This window comes from Centruroides vittatus, unplaced genomic scaffold (assembly GCF_030686945.1).
Source record: "Centruroides vittatus isolate TY-2023 unplaced genomic scaffold, ASM3068694v2 contig_891, whole genome shotgun sequence".
NCBI classification, from domain to species: Eukaryota; Metazoa; Arthropoda; class Arachnida; order Scorpiones; family Buthidae; genus Centruroides; species Centruroides vittatus.
Window position 1 is genome coordinate 416651 of NW_027122582.1, and position 16792 is coordinate 433442.

At 30.2% G+C, this 16792-nt stretch overlaps 1 protein-coding gene across 1 annotated transcript in view; it reads left to right on the top strand.

Annotated features, from left to right (window-relative positions):
- Window positions 1–12788, top strand: part of LOC136983902 (poly(A)-specific ribonuclease PNLDC1-like) — a 44986-nt gene extending 32198 nt beyond the window's left edge. Inside the window, exons 9-13 of the mRNA XM_067280786.1 lie at window positions 4763–4863; window positions 7859–7938; window positions 11247–11317; window positions 12528–12588; window positions 12741–12788. Coding sequence (XP_067136887.1) covers window positions 4763–4863; window positions 7859–7938; window positions 11247–11317; window positions 12528–12588; window positions 12741–12788 — 361 coding nt within the window. The remainder of the gene's footprint in view (window positions 1–4762; window positions 4864–7858; window positions 7939–11246; window positions 11318–12527; window positions 12589–12740) is intronic.
- The last annotated feature ends 4004 nt before the right edge of the window (window positions 12789–16792 follow it).

Consider the following 16792-nt stretch of genomic DNA (forward strand, 5'->3'; position numbering starts at 1 on the left):
AACAAAATATTTATATACAGCAGAATCCCATATAATGTGGGGATATGTTCTGCATTATAGGAAATTGCATTATTAGATGCTTTTATGCAAGTTTAAACCTAGGCCTAGAAATTGAAGAAGAAAACTTGTACTTCTGGATTGTAAAATTAGAATTTCGTATGATACTAATCACAATTTTTTTTGTCGTGTTACACGGGAGTTCACTGTACTAGTTCATTATATTCATACTGATACAGTACGTGACATCAATTGTCTCCTGCAAAACTCCAGTCATGTGAAAGAATGAAGAATTATTCTAAAGGACAGCTCACACTGACAGCCTACGGTGCCCACAGACTAAAAAGGGGGACACAAGCTATAAAAAATGGCATCATAAAAACATTGTGTAATATTCGGGCCAATACAATGTATAAAAAATACAGCATACATACATACATACACATATATATATATATATATATAACAGATGAGCCTGGCATTGCTCATGCAAAAAATAACAACAAAAATTAAGATTATCGATTATTTCATATTTCTAATCCTTATATTATATTATAGTATTTGATTTATGTAACTACAAAGGTTATCTTACATAAGGATTTATCACACCAAGTCAGCAATCTAACACACTTTAAAAATTCTTTAAATTGTGTACAGTAGATAAATAAAGAATTTTAAAGTGTGTTAAATTGGTCGTTCAGTGTGATATATCCTTACATGAGCTAACCTTTGTAGTTATATAAATCAAATACAATAATATAACAAACATTAAAACAAAAATCATATTTTAGCCTACCAGTGAGATGTTTATCATGATACTCGGATGGTACAAAGTGGCACAATTTCATTGGTCAAGTAGACAGGAATTGAAAATATGATATCTTAAAAACTTTAAGATATCATATTTTCAATTAGGAGTTAGATAGATGAAAATCGAAATCAGAAAGTCGATATGGAAAGCTTAGGAGCAGGAAACCCATAATCTTTCCATATGGACTTCGGTTTGAACTGGATTTCGTGTTACTTCAATTCAAAATTTTCTCTTGAACAGAGTTAGATAGATAACCGGCGCGACTCTATTGCTAACAGGAAAAGTATAATGTACAGGGGGAAGACACCACTAAAAGAATTGAGAACATTGTGACAAAAAATTGTAGCCTGGAATTGTGACAATGTCACAATAAATAATCGCTTGTTAGACTTAGTTTGATTTATTTGCTTATGGCATTGTGACATGTGAGCGATCTGCTGAGAGGGATGTATCCAGGAAGACTTTTATGGGAAGCTGGAAACCCTATTTAGGTGTTACTAATGTGAAGAAAACCTGGAAAACTTCACATGGCCAGCCTGTTGGCCATGCTCAAACCCACGACTAACTAACTACCAGTGTTCAGTGGTTTTGTCCATTCAGCTATTGGAGGGTGCTTATTAGTATTAAGAAAGTACCATTCAGAAATGAAAAAATCTGAGTTGTTAGATGTGGACAATTAAATACTTATAGACTTTTCACAGGGTAACACTTTCAACTCCATATAGGTGAGTACTGTATGCTACCTGTTGCAGTAATGATATAGTGTATCTATTTTGCACTATATCATTGTCGCAGTAATTAAGTGAATATAATATATATTTTTAAAAATTATATCCATTTTAAGAATTATATTTAGTTTATGATTTTCTTAAATTTTTGTCAGTAGGTGGTACTTTATGTAAAGACATCAAATCTAATGTAGATAGAAATTAATTGATTTATATATCAGTTTGATATTTTGAGGTAGGATGTATGACATGATCTCAGTTAGAAGTATGTGAACGTAACTGCTGAGTTTTGTAGCATCTGGTCAAATGGCCTAGGAGTGTATAGCAAACAAGCAAATAATTTTATTTATATACACTGCTGGCCATTAAAATTGCTACACCAGGAAGGAAAGCAAAAAGCAGAATTATATTTATTTTACACATACAGTATAATGAAAGGAAGATATTTATGAAATTGATAGGTTATCTTGAGGTACAGAGCACCAGCACGTTGTACATACCTTTCATACAAATTTCATGTTTGTTGCGTACAGCCTTTATGGTGTAGTAGTTTTAATGGCCAGCAGTGTATATAGATATATACAGGTATCCTGTATTAATACAGTTAGTTAGTACATACCAAAATTGCATTAATCAAATACAGTGATAAACAAATAGAAGCAGAAGGATAAATACATCAATACCTCGGTACTCGACCAAACAGTCACAACTCAATAGAACAAATTTTCAGTTAATAATAAATGTTTTTATTTTAATTTTGTCATCAGTAAAAAAAGTGATAAAAATGAGTAACTAATTTAAAAATAAAATGAAACCTTAGAGCTCCTTTGGAGATTAAGAAAAGGACAACATGATGACAAGGAGGGGACATGTGTCCCAGTGCCCCAATGTATGGGCACCCCTGCTGATAGGAAATAGTGAAAATGAATGAGAAACCAAAAAAGCAATTTTTTTTGCTTGGTGAAATTAATTTACATTATAAAACCTAGAAAGCATAACTTTTTGGTGTGTTGGTCTGACAGAGCAATTTGCTAAATGGAAAAATTTGTTGGTAACAGTGTCATATATTGCATATTATTCACTCTGCACTTTTACATTTGCTGCTAGTGGACTAACCTGGAGTGAATACATATCGTATTTACTCGCATATAAGACGACCTTGTTTATAGGACGAGGTATGACTTTAAAGATCAAACTAAAGAAAATTAGATTTATTAATACAATTCTAATTTTATTTTGTTTAATCACAAGTAAAATATCAAATAAAAGTAAATGCACACATTGTCCCACAAAAATCACTGGAATTTTAAACTTTAAGGAAAAATCTTGTAGAATCGACAACATAATTTGTTTGTGTAAAGCTAGACAATCTGGAACCTTTTTTCCCAATTCTTAACAGTCAAATCCACTCTCCGTCAATTACACTTATGAGTTTTTCCCATATCTGATTTCTAAATAATCATCTGTTGGAGAATCATCTGAATAATCATCTGGAATGGAGTGAAACTTATATCGGGTTCCCGTGTGATTTTGGAATTTCAATCTGCAATTCAATTCAAAAGCTTTGCTTTTCCAATTGCTATTCATCTTTGTTCCTGACAGTATACAAGAACAATTCAAATGACCTAGATAAAATACTTATGTTTTTAAATACAAGAGGGTAAGCATCTGGTAAAAAATGCGAATACATGGTTCACAAAAATTATTTGCAAAAACACAAAGAATCTTTTGCTCATGCATATAGGACAACCTAGGTGTTTGAAGCAGTGAAAAATGAATAAAAACCTTGTCTTATATGCAAGTAAATATGGTAATTTGTTTTTTCACCTTTTTAATAATCACTTTAAATTTTTTCCATTTCAAAATGAGTAATGCATAAGCGAGAAAAAGTGCTGTATGATATATCAAAAAATGACATATAAATGAAAAATCATATAAATGTAAAATATATAACTGAAGTTTGTTATAATGGAGAAAATATGGTACTTGTAGAATATATTCAATATATAATTGTGAAAAACAAACTGAGAAATGTATAAACAACTATAGTTGAACCCTTATACAGGGTGGACCAACGAAAACGAAACGGCAGAGTGTTTGTGTTCGTCCAAGCAAATCGCTTGGACAGATCGATTTTATTCTCAAGGGGACATCTTTTGCAATAAAGTTTTTGCAATTCTGAATACAACAGACAACAAAATATTTTAAAAACTCATTTATTTTGTATTAACTAAACAAACATTTATTTCGAAAAAAATGTTTGTTTAGTTAATATTCAGATTCGCAAAAACTTTATTGCATAAGACGTCCCCTCGAGAATAAAATTGACCTGTCCGAGTGATTTGCTTGGACGAACACGAACACTCTGCCGTTTCGTTTTCGTTGGCCCACCCTGTATATATATATATATATATATATATAGTAACATGAAATTTGTATGAAAGGTACAACACTATATATATATATATTTTTTTCTTTTCTAATACTTTATACATGCAGATGTGAATGTTAGCATTAGAATAGAGTTGCTAGATAATCAGGGATAAAATTCAAGATAAAATGAGTTCTTTCTGAAAAATACTAGGACACTTCTCAGTGAAAATGGGAAAAATTCTGGGATATGCGATAGATGTGTATTTTTACTCTGCCAGTGACAGTAATACATTTAAAACATGGGGAAAAAATACTTTATTCTAAAAACTGTTCCTACAATGACAAGAAAGTTGCTAAGATCAAACTCTGATAAAATTCTTTAATGATGGATGCACACATTGAAGGTCAGTGATTGCTGCAACCAATCACTCTTTTGACAGAATGGGTGATTGGTTGAGCCTCTTGTTGTTACTCAATATCTCATTAATTTTGCCACCCACATTCATCTATGTTAAGAGTCTTTTGTTATTGAAGTAGAGAATATTTGGTACTCACAACCTTTACTTATAATGCTTTTTGTTACAACACTAGCTTTTCCTTCTTTCACAACTTCCAGTGGAAAACTTTATTAAGGATTATCAATGAAAGCAAAAGTGAAAGTACAATTTACATAACAATACAACTAAGAGTAAGAAAATAAGGAAAAGTTTCATTCCGGTCGCTAGATGGCAGGCAGAAAAAATCTGGGACAATAGACCATCCTGGGACAGTCTGGGAAAAAGGAATGTCTTGCAGACCTCTGTTAGAAGTTACTTTTGAAAATGATATAACTTATTAATGTCTATTTCTTTAGAAATATTAATGAAGATGCTTTGCAAGATCAGTGCTCATCAATCTCTTCCTGGTTAACTACAGCTCAAGAAGGTGATGAATTTGAATTAAAAAAACATAAAGGTATGTATATATTTATATTTAAAACTCTATAAGTACTGTATTTTTTAATTTATTATGTGTATGTTATTGTAATTAATGCATATATTAAAGAAAAAATATTAACAGTTAGATGGCTGAGGCAATAAAAGGCATCAGTCTACTATCCTGGAGGACACATTTGAGTCCAGAGTCCAGATTAGATTTTCTAAAATTTTAATGGATGATTTGATCTAGATATGTTGGTCTTCTAATGGCGGTTGAATGACTGTTCCTCATCATCCAACCACCTTCATTTTGGTCTAGTTGAACCATGATGCTTATGAAAAAGGCTCTCTCAGTGCCTGCAGGATAGGAGTTAAAAAAAGTAGACTGACATTAGTCATGAAGAATTCTTTATTAATTCCATTTTCAAAGTCTTTATACTGAGATAAAAATTTATCTAGATGCATAGGATAGGTGCATGTGTAGATAATTGCTATGATTCATATAAGGGGGTAGGGTGTTTAGTGTCATAATACCTTTTACTGTGTATTATTCCTTAGTACAATTAAGGGGTTGATTGAGGTTACACATTGCACAGTTTTAGGAGTGGCTATATGCAACAGCATTATGAGCATGACAGAGATGGGATAGTAGTTCAAAATTATAAAAATAACATTATGTAATTTATGGATGATCCCTAAGTCAATGAATATAAATATAATCCAAGTCAAATTATATTCAACATGAATTTTACGGAAATAAGAGTCAAAATATTAGCATGTATTTATAGAAATTAAATTATTGGATTAATTAAACACTTTTTGAAGCTGTTCTATTCCATCTTTGTCTCTATAAAGATGGAGTAGATTTCTATAAATACAAGTGAATATCTTTATTTTTATTTGAAATTATAGAAGAATATCAGATATATATTTATATAATAATAAATTTATTGATAGTTTAGCTAGATAAATATGGTTTTGGTTTGTTATACTCTAGGCCTAAATGCATAGTATTAAAAAGTATCTTTTAATAATTCAAATAAAGTTAAAACTTAAAAAAAATTATCATTTAAGAAACATAGAATTGCCGTTACTTAATTATTTTGATTATAGATTTAATAAGCTATTTTTATCTTATTATCATATAAAATATATCAAGTCAGTAAACTGTTAATGAAATGGTACAAATAGCCAAATGGTCAAAGCTGTAAACAACATTGTGGAGTTGTACAGTATATGGAAATAATTTCAAGCAGAGTTGGAATTAATAAAATATACCATATAGGACTCAATATGAACTTAATTTATATAAACTTATACTTAAATATAAGTTATAAATCTAAAAAGTAGTTGATGATTCATATTTTGATGATGAAATATCTTATGGTATCATTTTTACTAGATTTACTATTATTATATATTGATTTACATAAAAATGTCATGAAACTACAAAAAATTTGTAGTTTGAAGTGAATGATAAGAAAACAAAGATGATATTTTTATGTAAATGTTAATGCTGTTGGTCAACTTTTTAATTCTAATAAATTATATATTGAGTTTTAATGAAGGAGTTGATTAAATATCAAACTCAGCTTTTTAAAAAACACTTAATAAAACATTTAACACCTTCTGTTGTTGAGAATACTTTATTTAATTAAACACAAATGTTTTCAGCCTAATGTAATAGGCCATCCTCAGGTGAACTGGCGTTCAAACGTATTTCAAAACTGTAATAAATGGAACGTTTGATCATTATATATTCAAATTTAAAACGAAAAAATAGATAAATTAACAAAATAAATAAAATAAAATAAATACGTAAAAAGGCATCACAATATAAGGGCAGATACATACTAAGAATTTTTATATTTTAATTTTTCTTTTATGTAGAACTTCCATGCAGAAGCTAATCCATCTGCATCCCTTGCATTAATACAGTCATCTCTTAATTTACTTTTATAGATTTCAATGTTTTCTTGTTGCAAAGCTAATGGGGATCACATGGTTTTGAGGATAGTTGCTTCACTCCATTTAACTACAGTCCTCTGCTTGTGTCATACTTGACAAAACTGTGTTGCACTGTCCTTTATTAATGTCATATTTGTGTTCCTTAAGTCTAATAGCTAAATTCCTTCTTGTGACTCCAATATAGTCCTTAATTCCTAACTGTTGAGAAGTGATATTTTGTATATGACTTCTCAACTGTGATGGAAAAGAAGTCATCCTGTCATTCTGAGGGGCTTTAGTTCGAGTCCGGATTAAATCCTCGGAAATTTTTATGAATGATTTGAACTAGATATATCAGACCATGTTTACGATTCATCACATTTGCAATGGAACAAGCAAGTCACAATCCGGTTGCTCCATTGTGAATCTGGCCAAAACTACAATGGGCACGAAAAGAGGTATTTGTAATGTTTACAGGGTGAAAAGAGTTTATTTAAAAAAAATAGAATAATTTATAAATTGGATTATAGAGAAATTTCAAATTAAATGGAAATTTATTTTGTAATAAAGAATGGAATTAAATCATTTTCAAATTCATTTATCATAAGTTATTGATATTTAGAAAAATAAAGCATATATAATCATTTTTTAATCCTGGGGTCTAGAGATGTGCAGTTTGTTTTGTTTGAAAGAAAACAGCCTGATCTTCTATGTTTATAAATACTACAAATTAATCAGATTTTAAAAATTTCTTTTAAATAATTTTTTCCTTGATAATTTAACATAAAAAAATTATTTTAAATTTGTATTATATATTAAATTTAATGATCATAGAGTGATATGTTTGTGATAAAAAACAAACAACAGATCAATTGTAGCCAGATTTTTAAGCAAGATATCGCAGTTTATTAATAATTGCAATGCACTACAAAAATGGATTCTGAAAAGTATTAGCAAAGAGAAAAGGTTAAATTTTGAAAAATAATAAATCTTAGGAATTGATTATAATAAAAATTGGATTTGCATGTTTTGATATATATCCATTTAATATTTTAAATGTAATTTAATTAAAATTTTTTTTTCAGAAATACAAGATTTTATTTGTATAAATGAACTTAATCAAAAATTTGAATCTATAAGAGCAATTGTGAAAGATGAGGACACAGTAAGTTAATTAATTGATTATTTAATAAACTTTAATGTATTAATACATAATAATATCAATAAAAAATTTAAACAGAAGATACAATAATAATATTTCTTAGTAAGACAAGTTTATTTTCTGAATCAAATAAATTATAATGCCGGATTCATTAGGTTATAACTAGGCTAATTAAATACATTTTTTTTATTTGTTTTTATGTGTAGAATATGTCTGCCAATTTTGTACTTGTTTTACTTATACCTTGTGTAGATATAAAGTAATTTGGATTGAAGATAGGCGATTAAGTCACTGTTATGTATTAAATTTAATAATTAGAATTGAATTAATTAATTTAGAATATTCTTAAAGAAAAGATCAATGTGGAACAGGACTTAAACCTGGAACTACTGGACAGATACTTAGACAATAATGTCTTTGTTCTATGTTATTTTATATCTTGATGAATATAGGTTTGATGAATATAGCATAATAATTTGATTAATTTATAATTTTGAGCTTAGTTTTCTACATAAGTTTATTTTCTTTCACATATTTTATTTTTTCTATTTAAAACTAATTTCCAAATAACTACACAATATAAAAATTATGCTGTATTTTCGTGGAATGACTGGCATGCCACATATAAATGGGAGATCAGCATGCTGGAAATCCCAGGGTCACTGACATGCCAGTTAAACCGTATGTAAAAAATAAAATTAATCAGATCTAACAAAACTAGTTTATTAAATATGAAAGTAAACATTCTTCCAGGTACAATAAAATAATAAAATTGTAATTTGACTGACTTAAAATCAGGAAGAGAGTTTTTGTTTACAAGAACTCTCTTCCTGATTTTAAGTCAGTAAGTGCAGCAGTAAGTGTGGGCTACACTGACAATCTACCCTTACCTTAAAAATAATACCTTCCTCTGAAATTTTACACAAAACAGATTTTAATAGGTGTAAGTTGAGATAATTTACAGCCAGTTTCTTAAATTTAATATGTTTGTTTTTGCATTTTTGAATCAAATTATAAAAAAATAAACATAAAAAAAGCACTTTCAGAATTCTATGAGTATTTAACATTGTTAGAAAGAAGACAAAATGAATATGAATGAAGAAATTAAACATATAATCGTAGTTTTTAATGTAGAGCTGAGTTTCACAATTTTAGAATAAAAACTCATTTATTTTTTAATGTGCTCTCTAGAGAGAGATGTATATCCTCACTTAAACTGACCATCTATCATTCCCCTGGGATAAACTGGCATGTCGGTTTTTACCATACGGAAATATAAGATTTCATAGTCTCCCCACATAAACTAACATGTCGGACAATCTGCGAAAATACAGTAATATTTGGAGTAGTCTGTATGTACTAGCTAGGCTAAGCTTAAAAAATACGTTTAATTCTATATGCAACAAATCCCAAACTTTATCATTAATTCTGGATTGATTTTGGGCTAGAACGTAGCTACTGTTAATAATCAGTCCAAACTAATTTTGGCTAAAGGTAAGCAGTTAGGGTCATGTTGTAATAATATTAATAAACATTAAGTTTAAAATTAATATAAAAGTTTTAAAAAATCCAGCAATGAGTTGCATAACTTTATCAGTGAAAAATATTTATATTTTGGAAACACTAAGATACATTAGTACAAAGTTAAAATTATGTGTGGCATCATCTGTTATGAGATTTCACTAAAAATAATATTTTTATTATTATTACTTATTATAAAATGGAAAAAAGACTTAGGACTGTATTCTGGTCATTGTCTCTTGTCTCTCACAAGCCGGTCACTGATTGGCTAATCGTTTGTTTATGTCTCGAGAGATCATTGCATCTCTCAGAGATGAGCAGATAGTTGTCTTTCGATCCGTCTTTTGTCTTTTGCCTGGATTTTGTTATATCCGGTAAGGACAACTGGATACTATTCGTACTGTACAATTGTATTAGAGAATGTTCTCTATCTCGGGGAAACAATACTTCAAGAGAGAAAATGCTTCAGATTTTTTTCCAGTGCCTACTTGGAAATGTCACTGATTCCATATTTTTTTTTTTTTAATTATCCTATATCAGTCACTGAACTATTGAATATGTTGTTAATCTTACTTAGATAGTTAAGGAGAAATTAGATGGTAATATTTCGAAAAATATCTAAGTACACATGCTTTTTCAACTTAGGTTATTAAAATCTTTTATTTCTTAAGAGATAAATTGACATTACAATCTGTAAAAACATTAAAAAACAAAAAACATAACTTCATCAAAATTACGTGCTTTATTTGAACATGTGCTTTTCTTGCCACATGATCTATAATTATGTACTCTGCATTTTTGAAAATTTTACAATTTTATTGGTTAAAATTCTATACCGTGTTGTGTGCGCAGATAACCCAAACACTATAATCGACCTAGTAGAATTGGGATGTCATCAACGAAGATGAGATCATTAAAAGTGACCAGAATCTCCACTGTCTCTGAGAGATGAATTTAGTCTCTCATTTTGTTGTCATTCATCCTTGAAAGAAGAGGTGAGAGATAAGTGACTAGAATGCAGCCTCTAATTTTGAAGGTAGAGATGAATTTTTAAAATATTCTAAATGCCAATAACGAGTAAAATTTTCATTAAGTCCAACTCCACTCATAGAATGCACGACCCGCTCTATCTCCTCGACCTTTAATAGCCACCAAAATTTAATAGCGTCACTGCCCCTTATATACAAGTACAAGTTACCATAGTAAATTTTGTTTCTTAATCTTTAACCCATACTGAAATATTAAACAAAATAGATGCCAACATGCACACACACATGTATACATATATACATCTCATCTTTAGATTACTTTATCAAATAAAAATTGCAAATTATCTATATTCTTTAAACTGCTTAAGCTCTTCACTTTCAAATAATATTAACTGACATTTAAAACAAAAATTTGTATTTGTAGAAAAGATGAAACATTTATATTGAAAATGCTTTTATTACAAATCTCCTTCTCAACACTGGAAAATAGTAACAACCACTCATCTAACCTGTTATCGGTGCATAGTCCTTCTTCACCAAACTCGTAACTAACCCAAAAAATAGGTCTTTACAAACGTTTTTGAATCCCAAACGTAAGTTTTTCTTCAGGTAATACGAACCTATTTTTTGGGTTAGTTACAAGTTTGGTGAAGAAGGAATATGCACCAGTAACAGGTTAGATGAGTGGTTGTTAATGCTTTTATTGAATTTATAAATAAAGATATCTTATATCAAAAATATATAATAATAAAATTATTGTTTAAAATAAACAGTTTTCAATTATTGAATTCTTTAAAATAGATTATTGTTAAAAAGATAACTCCTAAAGAAAAAACTGAATTGAAGAATCAAGTCAAACAAGATGATAATGAGTAAGATTAAATATTTCATATCATATCCACGAATTTAAAAAATTTACTGTTTCCAAAATCATAAAATTATTTAATTTTTAAGAAATGAATATAATTAATTTTTTAAAAAATTAAGCTTTCATTAATTATAGAACAATAATTTTTATGTTAATTATAATATGCATATAGAAAATATTTCTATATTTATTGTTAATGAAATTTTAATGATATAAGTAATTATAAGTCGGAGAAATTAAATAAAAGTTAAACTAAATCATTATCTTAAAATGTTATTTTACTTCTTAATTATTTAAAATTATTAAAAACAGTTATAATTTTATGCTAGCATAAATAGTGTATTAGTCTGATTGTAGGCCAATGTGAATGTAACAACTGTTATGTATCATTGTTTCTTCAAAATGTACAAATTTTTATAAAATCCGTTACACTAGATTATTGTGAAATATATGACGCAATAAAGATATCAAACTTACTGTTTTAGAATCATCCAGGTTTAAAATCCAGGTTGGAGTCAGAGAAGTTTTATAGACTGTCCAATTCAGATATATAAGACTACATATATAGGGAGAAAACATTGAAAAATTTCATGTTATTTATTGAATTTGACATTTTAAATATACTAAAACCTTACTAAAATAGAATCTGAATAAATTGGAAATCTAAATGGAAAAAATTCTTCAAAACAGAGATTTTTCTATGCTAAAAACACCCGTTCAAACGGAAAACATATTCAGTACAATGCAATCCCAGATTACACAGGTTTTACTGTTTATGCACTTTCTGTTTGTAGTGTATTTGCATTAAAAGAGTGAAAAATTAATTCTTCTTTTTCTTCTTCTAGTCTCTTACAGTATTGTTGGAGAACACATAGCTAATTATTTTTACATAGCTATGCTAGTTTATCTGTTTTTGCATTTAGTCAGCAGGACATTAAAGGACCTATTATATCATTTTTTGATCTTGTCAGTTCAAACTCTCCTAGGTTTTTCTATGTATAAATCTAATTTAGAAAGTGTTTTAATGAGTTTTTATAATTTTATGTGGTATTACATTCTGAAGATAGTTGCTAATATCATACAAAAGCATTTTATGAAATATATTTATTTAGGAAGCAATCTGCCTGTATGAAATAATTGAAATAAATTTTTAATTCACAAATTTGTTTTAATAATTGTTAATTATAATTATATTTACTAATATTTATTTTTAGAACACTGCATCATTTTCTAGGATTTACTAAGGTATTTCGAATGCTAGTGGATGCCAAAAAGGTAAAATATTTTATCTTTTTATGTAAATTATTTACGGGATAATCAAGATGTCAAATTTCACTTGGCTATTTTATTTTATTTGTATTTGCATAAATACAAATAAAATTCTTTAATAAAATTAATAAAAAATAAATACAAACATTGTGTTAAAGAATGTCATGGTGCAAGCTACCAAATTGTCTACCAACTCATTGGCCTAAAAATCGTATGGAAAATTGCCTAAATTAGTACAGTATTTAAGAAAAGGCTTTGAAAAACTGTAATTTAATAATATTATAAAGCACTCAGCAAATCATTATAGATATACGTACTTAACACCTTACACTTGCCGAGAAAAATATATTTATTTGCAACAAACACGCAAACGTTTTCAGCCTGATTCACAGGCCATCTTCAGGCTTGGAATACATTTGAAATTAAAATTCCATCCATGGAATACAAAAATTCAAATTCAAAATTAAATAAGGTACAATCAAAATAAAATATTGAATAACTAACATAAAGCAAAAAATAACAAAAAATATATAAAAATGTAACAAATGAATACGTAAGCATTAATAAATGCAAATTTCTAAGACATACAATAAAACCACTATATTGATTGGTTAGAGCCCTTATTAAACTTCTTAACCATAAACTTCCATGCAGAGGGAAGACTATCTGCGTCCCTCGCATTAAGACAGCCTTCTTGTAATCTACTTCTAAAAATCTGCAACTTTTCCGCTGTCAAGGCTAATGATGGAGACGATAAAGGATTTATGATGGCCGCCTGATTCCATTTGACCGTAGCTCCTGGCGCTTGCGCCATTTGGGACAAAACTGTTGCATTAGACCCCTTTCTGATATCATAACCATGCTCCTTGATTCTAATTCCTAAACTTCTAGTGGTTACTCCGATGTAATCTTTTTTAACGCCCAATTGCATGTTTTCATACGGAATTTTATAAACTCCTGCTTTCTCTTCTGCCTTTATAACATCTTTATCATTCCTGAGGATTTTGTATAAATTAGGGGCCCTTTTTATAAGCATCCTCGAACTTTTTCTGTGTGCTATTTCTTTCATGACTGTATTCATACTTTCATTATATGTAAACTTTACAAACTTATTGGGAGCATTCTTAAAACATCTTTTCTTGATGTTGTTTTCATATTTCTTAATTATTCCTAGAATTGTACTTTTTTGGTAACCTAGGGTCCTGGCTACACTTATTATTCTATTTATTTCTTTCGTCCTGTCTTGTACTCTTTCGCAATACAAAAAGGCTCTTCTTATTAAAGCTCTGAAAGCTGCAATTTTATATTTATACGGATCCTTGGATTGGGAGGGAATATACAATGGGCTGTGGGATGGTTTAATAAAAACACTAGTGGACAAGTGGCCTTTTTTGAATGTGATATCGATGTCGAGAAAATGCAGATTCAAGGAACTTTTCTGCTCCAATCTTAAAGTAAGGCCATCATTGTTATCATTGATCTTATCTAAAAAATCTTTAATTCTGCTGTTACTTCTCCATAATATAAGCAGGTCATCAACGTATCTGCTGAAATACACGATATCATCCTTAAAACCATGAAAAATTCTTTTTTCCAGCCTCCTAACTACCAATTCGCATAGGATCCCTGAGAGTGGGCTTCCCATAGGGACCCCTCTTCTCTGTCTGTAGACCTGTCCATTAAACACGAAACAAGACTCCCGGCAGACCAAACTAGTTAAACTCTCTACTTCTTCTGTATAACTAAGCAATTCCGAGTTATTGCTGTATAAGAAATCCAATAGTGCCTCCTCGCACGATTCTATCCTTACTGACGGATACATGCTCTCATAGTCGAAAACCGTTGCAACTTCATCCTCCATTAATGCTATACTTTGCAGATCCTTAACCACCTTCATAGGATCACGGGCAACAAGAGTATCCGTGTCTAGTTGCAAGGATAAGTATTCATGCAATTTCTTTTCTAACACAAATGTGGGACCCCTGCACTTCTCTACAACAGGTCTTATTTCTTTACCGGTTTTATGCACCTTCGCGAAAGCAAATAATCTAGGTGTTCCTGGCCTAGGGTTCCTGCATTTCTTGAGAAAAGGCAAAACTTTGGAAAGCTTAGAGACCTCCAGTTTCCTGACCCTTCTATCCAAGCTTCCAATAAGATTGCTGTTGATCTTTTCACACTCCGTCTTTTCGATGTAATCCATTAGTGCTTCGTTATATGTACGCCTTTTCATGATGACTAGTTGTTTACTTTTGTCAGCCCTAGTCAAGACCAAATCATTATGTTTTAACCAATTCTTCGTGAGCCGGATGTCACTACTCCTAAAATCCTGCTTACGGCCCCTCTGCCTGTTGTTGAGGACTGCTTTCCATCTGAAGTACTCTTTCTCTAAATCGTCCAGCCCAACAATGCCTCTTTCAATTTCCTGTACTGAGGTTTCCCAATTTATAGCCTCTACAGGTACAAAATTTGGGCCTTTTATTAGAAGCTTCTTAATTCTTCCTGGTACCTCAATTTGGTCCCACGCGCAGAAAGTAATAAGATTTTTCTTTGTATTTCTAACCTTTTGTTTACGTATAATCCATTTTAACTTCTTTACATAATTACTAGTAGAATTCTTCTGGACTGCTTCAGCTAGATCGACCACTCTTTTATTCACATCAACTAGTTTCTCTGGATCCTCATTGTATATAGCGTTTTCTAGGCTAACGAGATCATTCAATAATCCGAATTTCTTGTTCTTCGCAATCCGAATAGACTTCTTCAGGCAAGCCATACAAAACCTGAATTTCAGTGAACTGCATTCCGTAGGAACGCTGATTCGGTAGATTGACATAGGGAATACTCCATTCCTTAAACAAGCCTTTAAAAAATCCAATTTGCATTTAGCTTTAACCAACCTTAAGGTTAACTTCCTGTATCTTTTGCAAAGTTTCACCGGTGCCGCCATATCAATAATATTATAAAGCACTCAGCAAATCATTATAGATATACGTACTTAACACCTTACACTTGCCGAGAAAAATATATTTATTTGCAACAAACACGCAAACGTTTTCAGCCTGATTCACAGGCCATCTTCAGGCTTGGAATACATTTGAAATTAAAATTCCATCCATGGAATACAAAAATTCAAATTCAAAATTAAATAAGGTACAATCAAAATAAAATATTGAATAACTAACATAAAGCAAAAAATAACAAAAAATATATAAAAATGTAACAAATGAATACGTAAGCATTAATAAATGCAAATTTCTAAGACATACAATAAAACCACTATATTGATTGGTTAGAGCCCTTATTAAACTTCTTAACCATAAACTTCCATGCAGAGGGAAGACTATCTGCGTCCCTCGCATTAAGACAGCCTTCTTGTAATCTACTTCTAAAAATCTGCAACTTTTCCGCTGTCAAGGCTAATGATGGAGACGATAAAGGATTTATGATGGCCGCCTGATTCCATTTGACCGTAGCTCCTGGCGCTTGCGCCATTTGGGACAAAACTGTTGCATTAGACCCCTTTCTGATATCATAACCATGCTCCTTGATTCTAATTCCTAAACTTCTAGTGGTTACTCCGATGTAATCTTTTTTAACGCCCAATTGCATGTTTTCATACGGAATTTTATAAACTCCTGCTTTCTCTTCTGCCTTTATAACATCTTTATCATTCCTGAGGATTTTGTATAAATTAGGGGCCCTTTTTATAAGCATCCTCGAACTTTTTCTGTGTGCTATTTCTTTCATGACTGTATTCATACTTTCATTATATGTAAACTTTACAAACTTATTGGGAGCATTCTTAAAACATCTTTTCTTGATGTTGTTTTCATATTTCTTAATTATTCCTAGAATTGTACTTTTTTGGTAACCTAGGGTCCTGGCTACACTTATTATTCTATTTATTTCTTTCGTCCTGTCTTGTACTCTTTCGCAATACAAAAAGGCTCTTCTTATTAAAGCTCTGAAAGCTGCAATTTTATATTTATACGGATCCTTGGATTGGGAGGGAATATACAATGGGCTGTGGGATGGTTTAATAAAAACACTAGTGGACAAGTGGCCTTTTTTGAATGTGATATCGATGTCGAGAAAATGCAGATTCAAGGAACTTTTCTGCTCCAATCTTAAAGTAAGGCCATCATTGTTATCATTGATCTTATCTAAAAAATCTTTAATTCTGCTGTTACTTCTCCATAATATAAGCAGG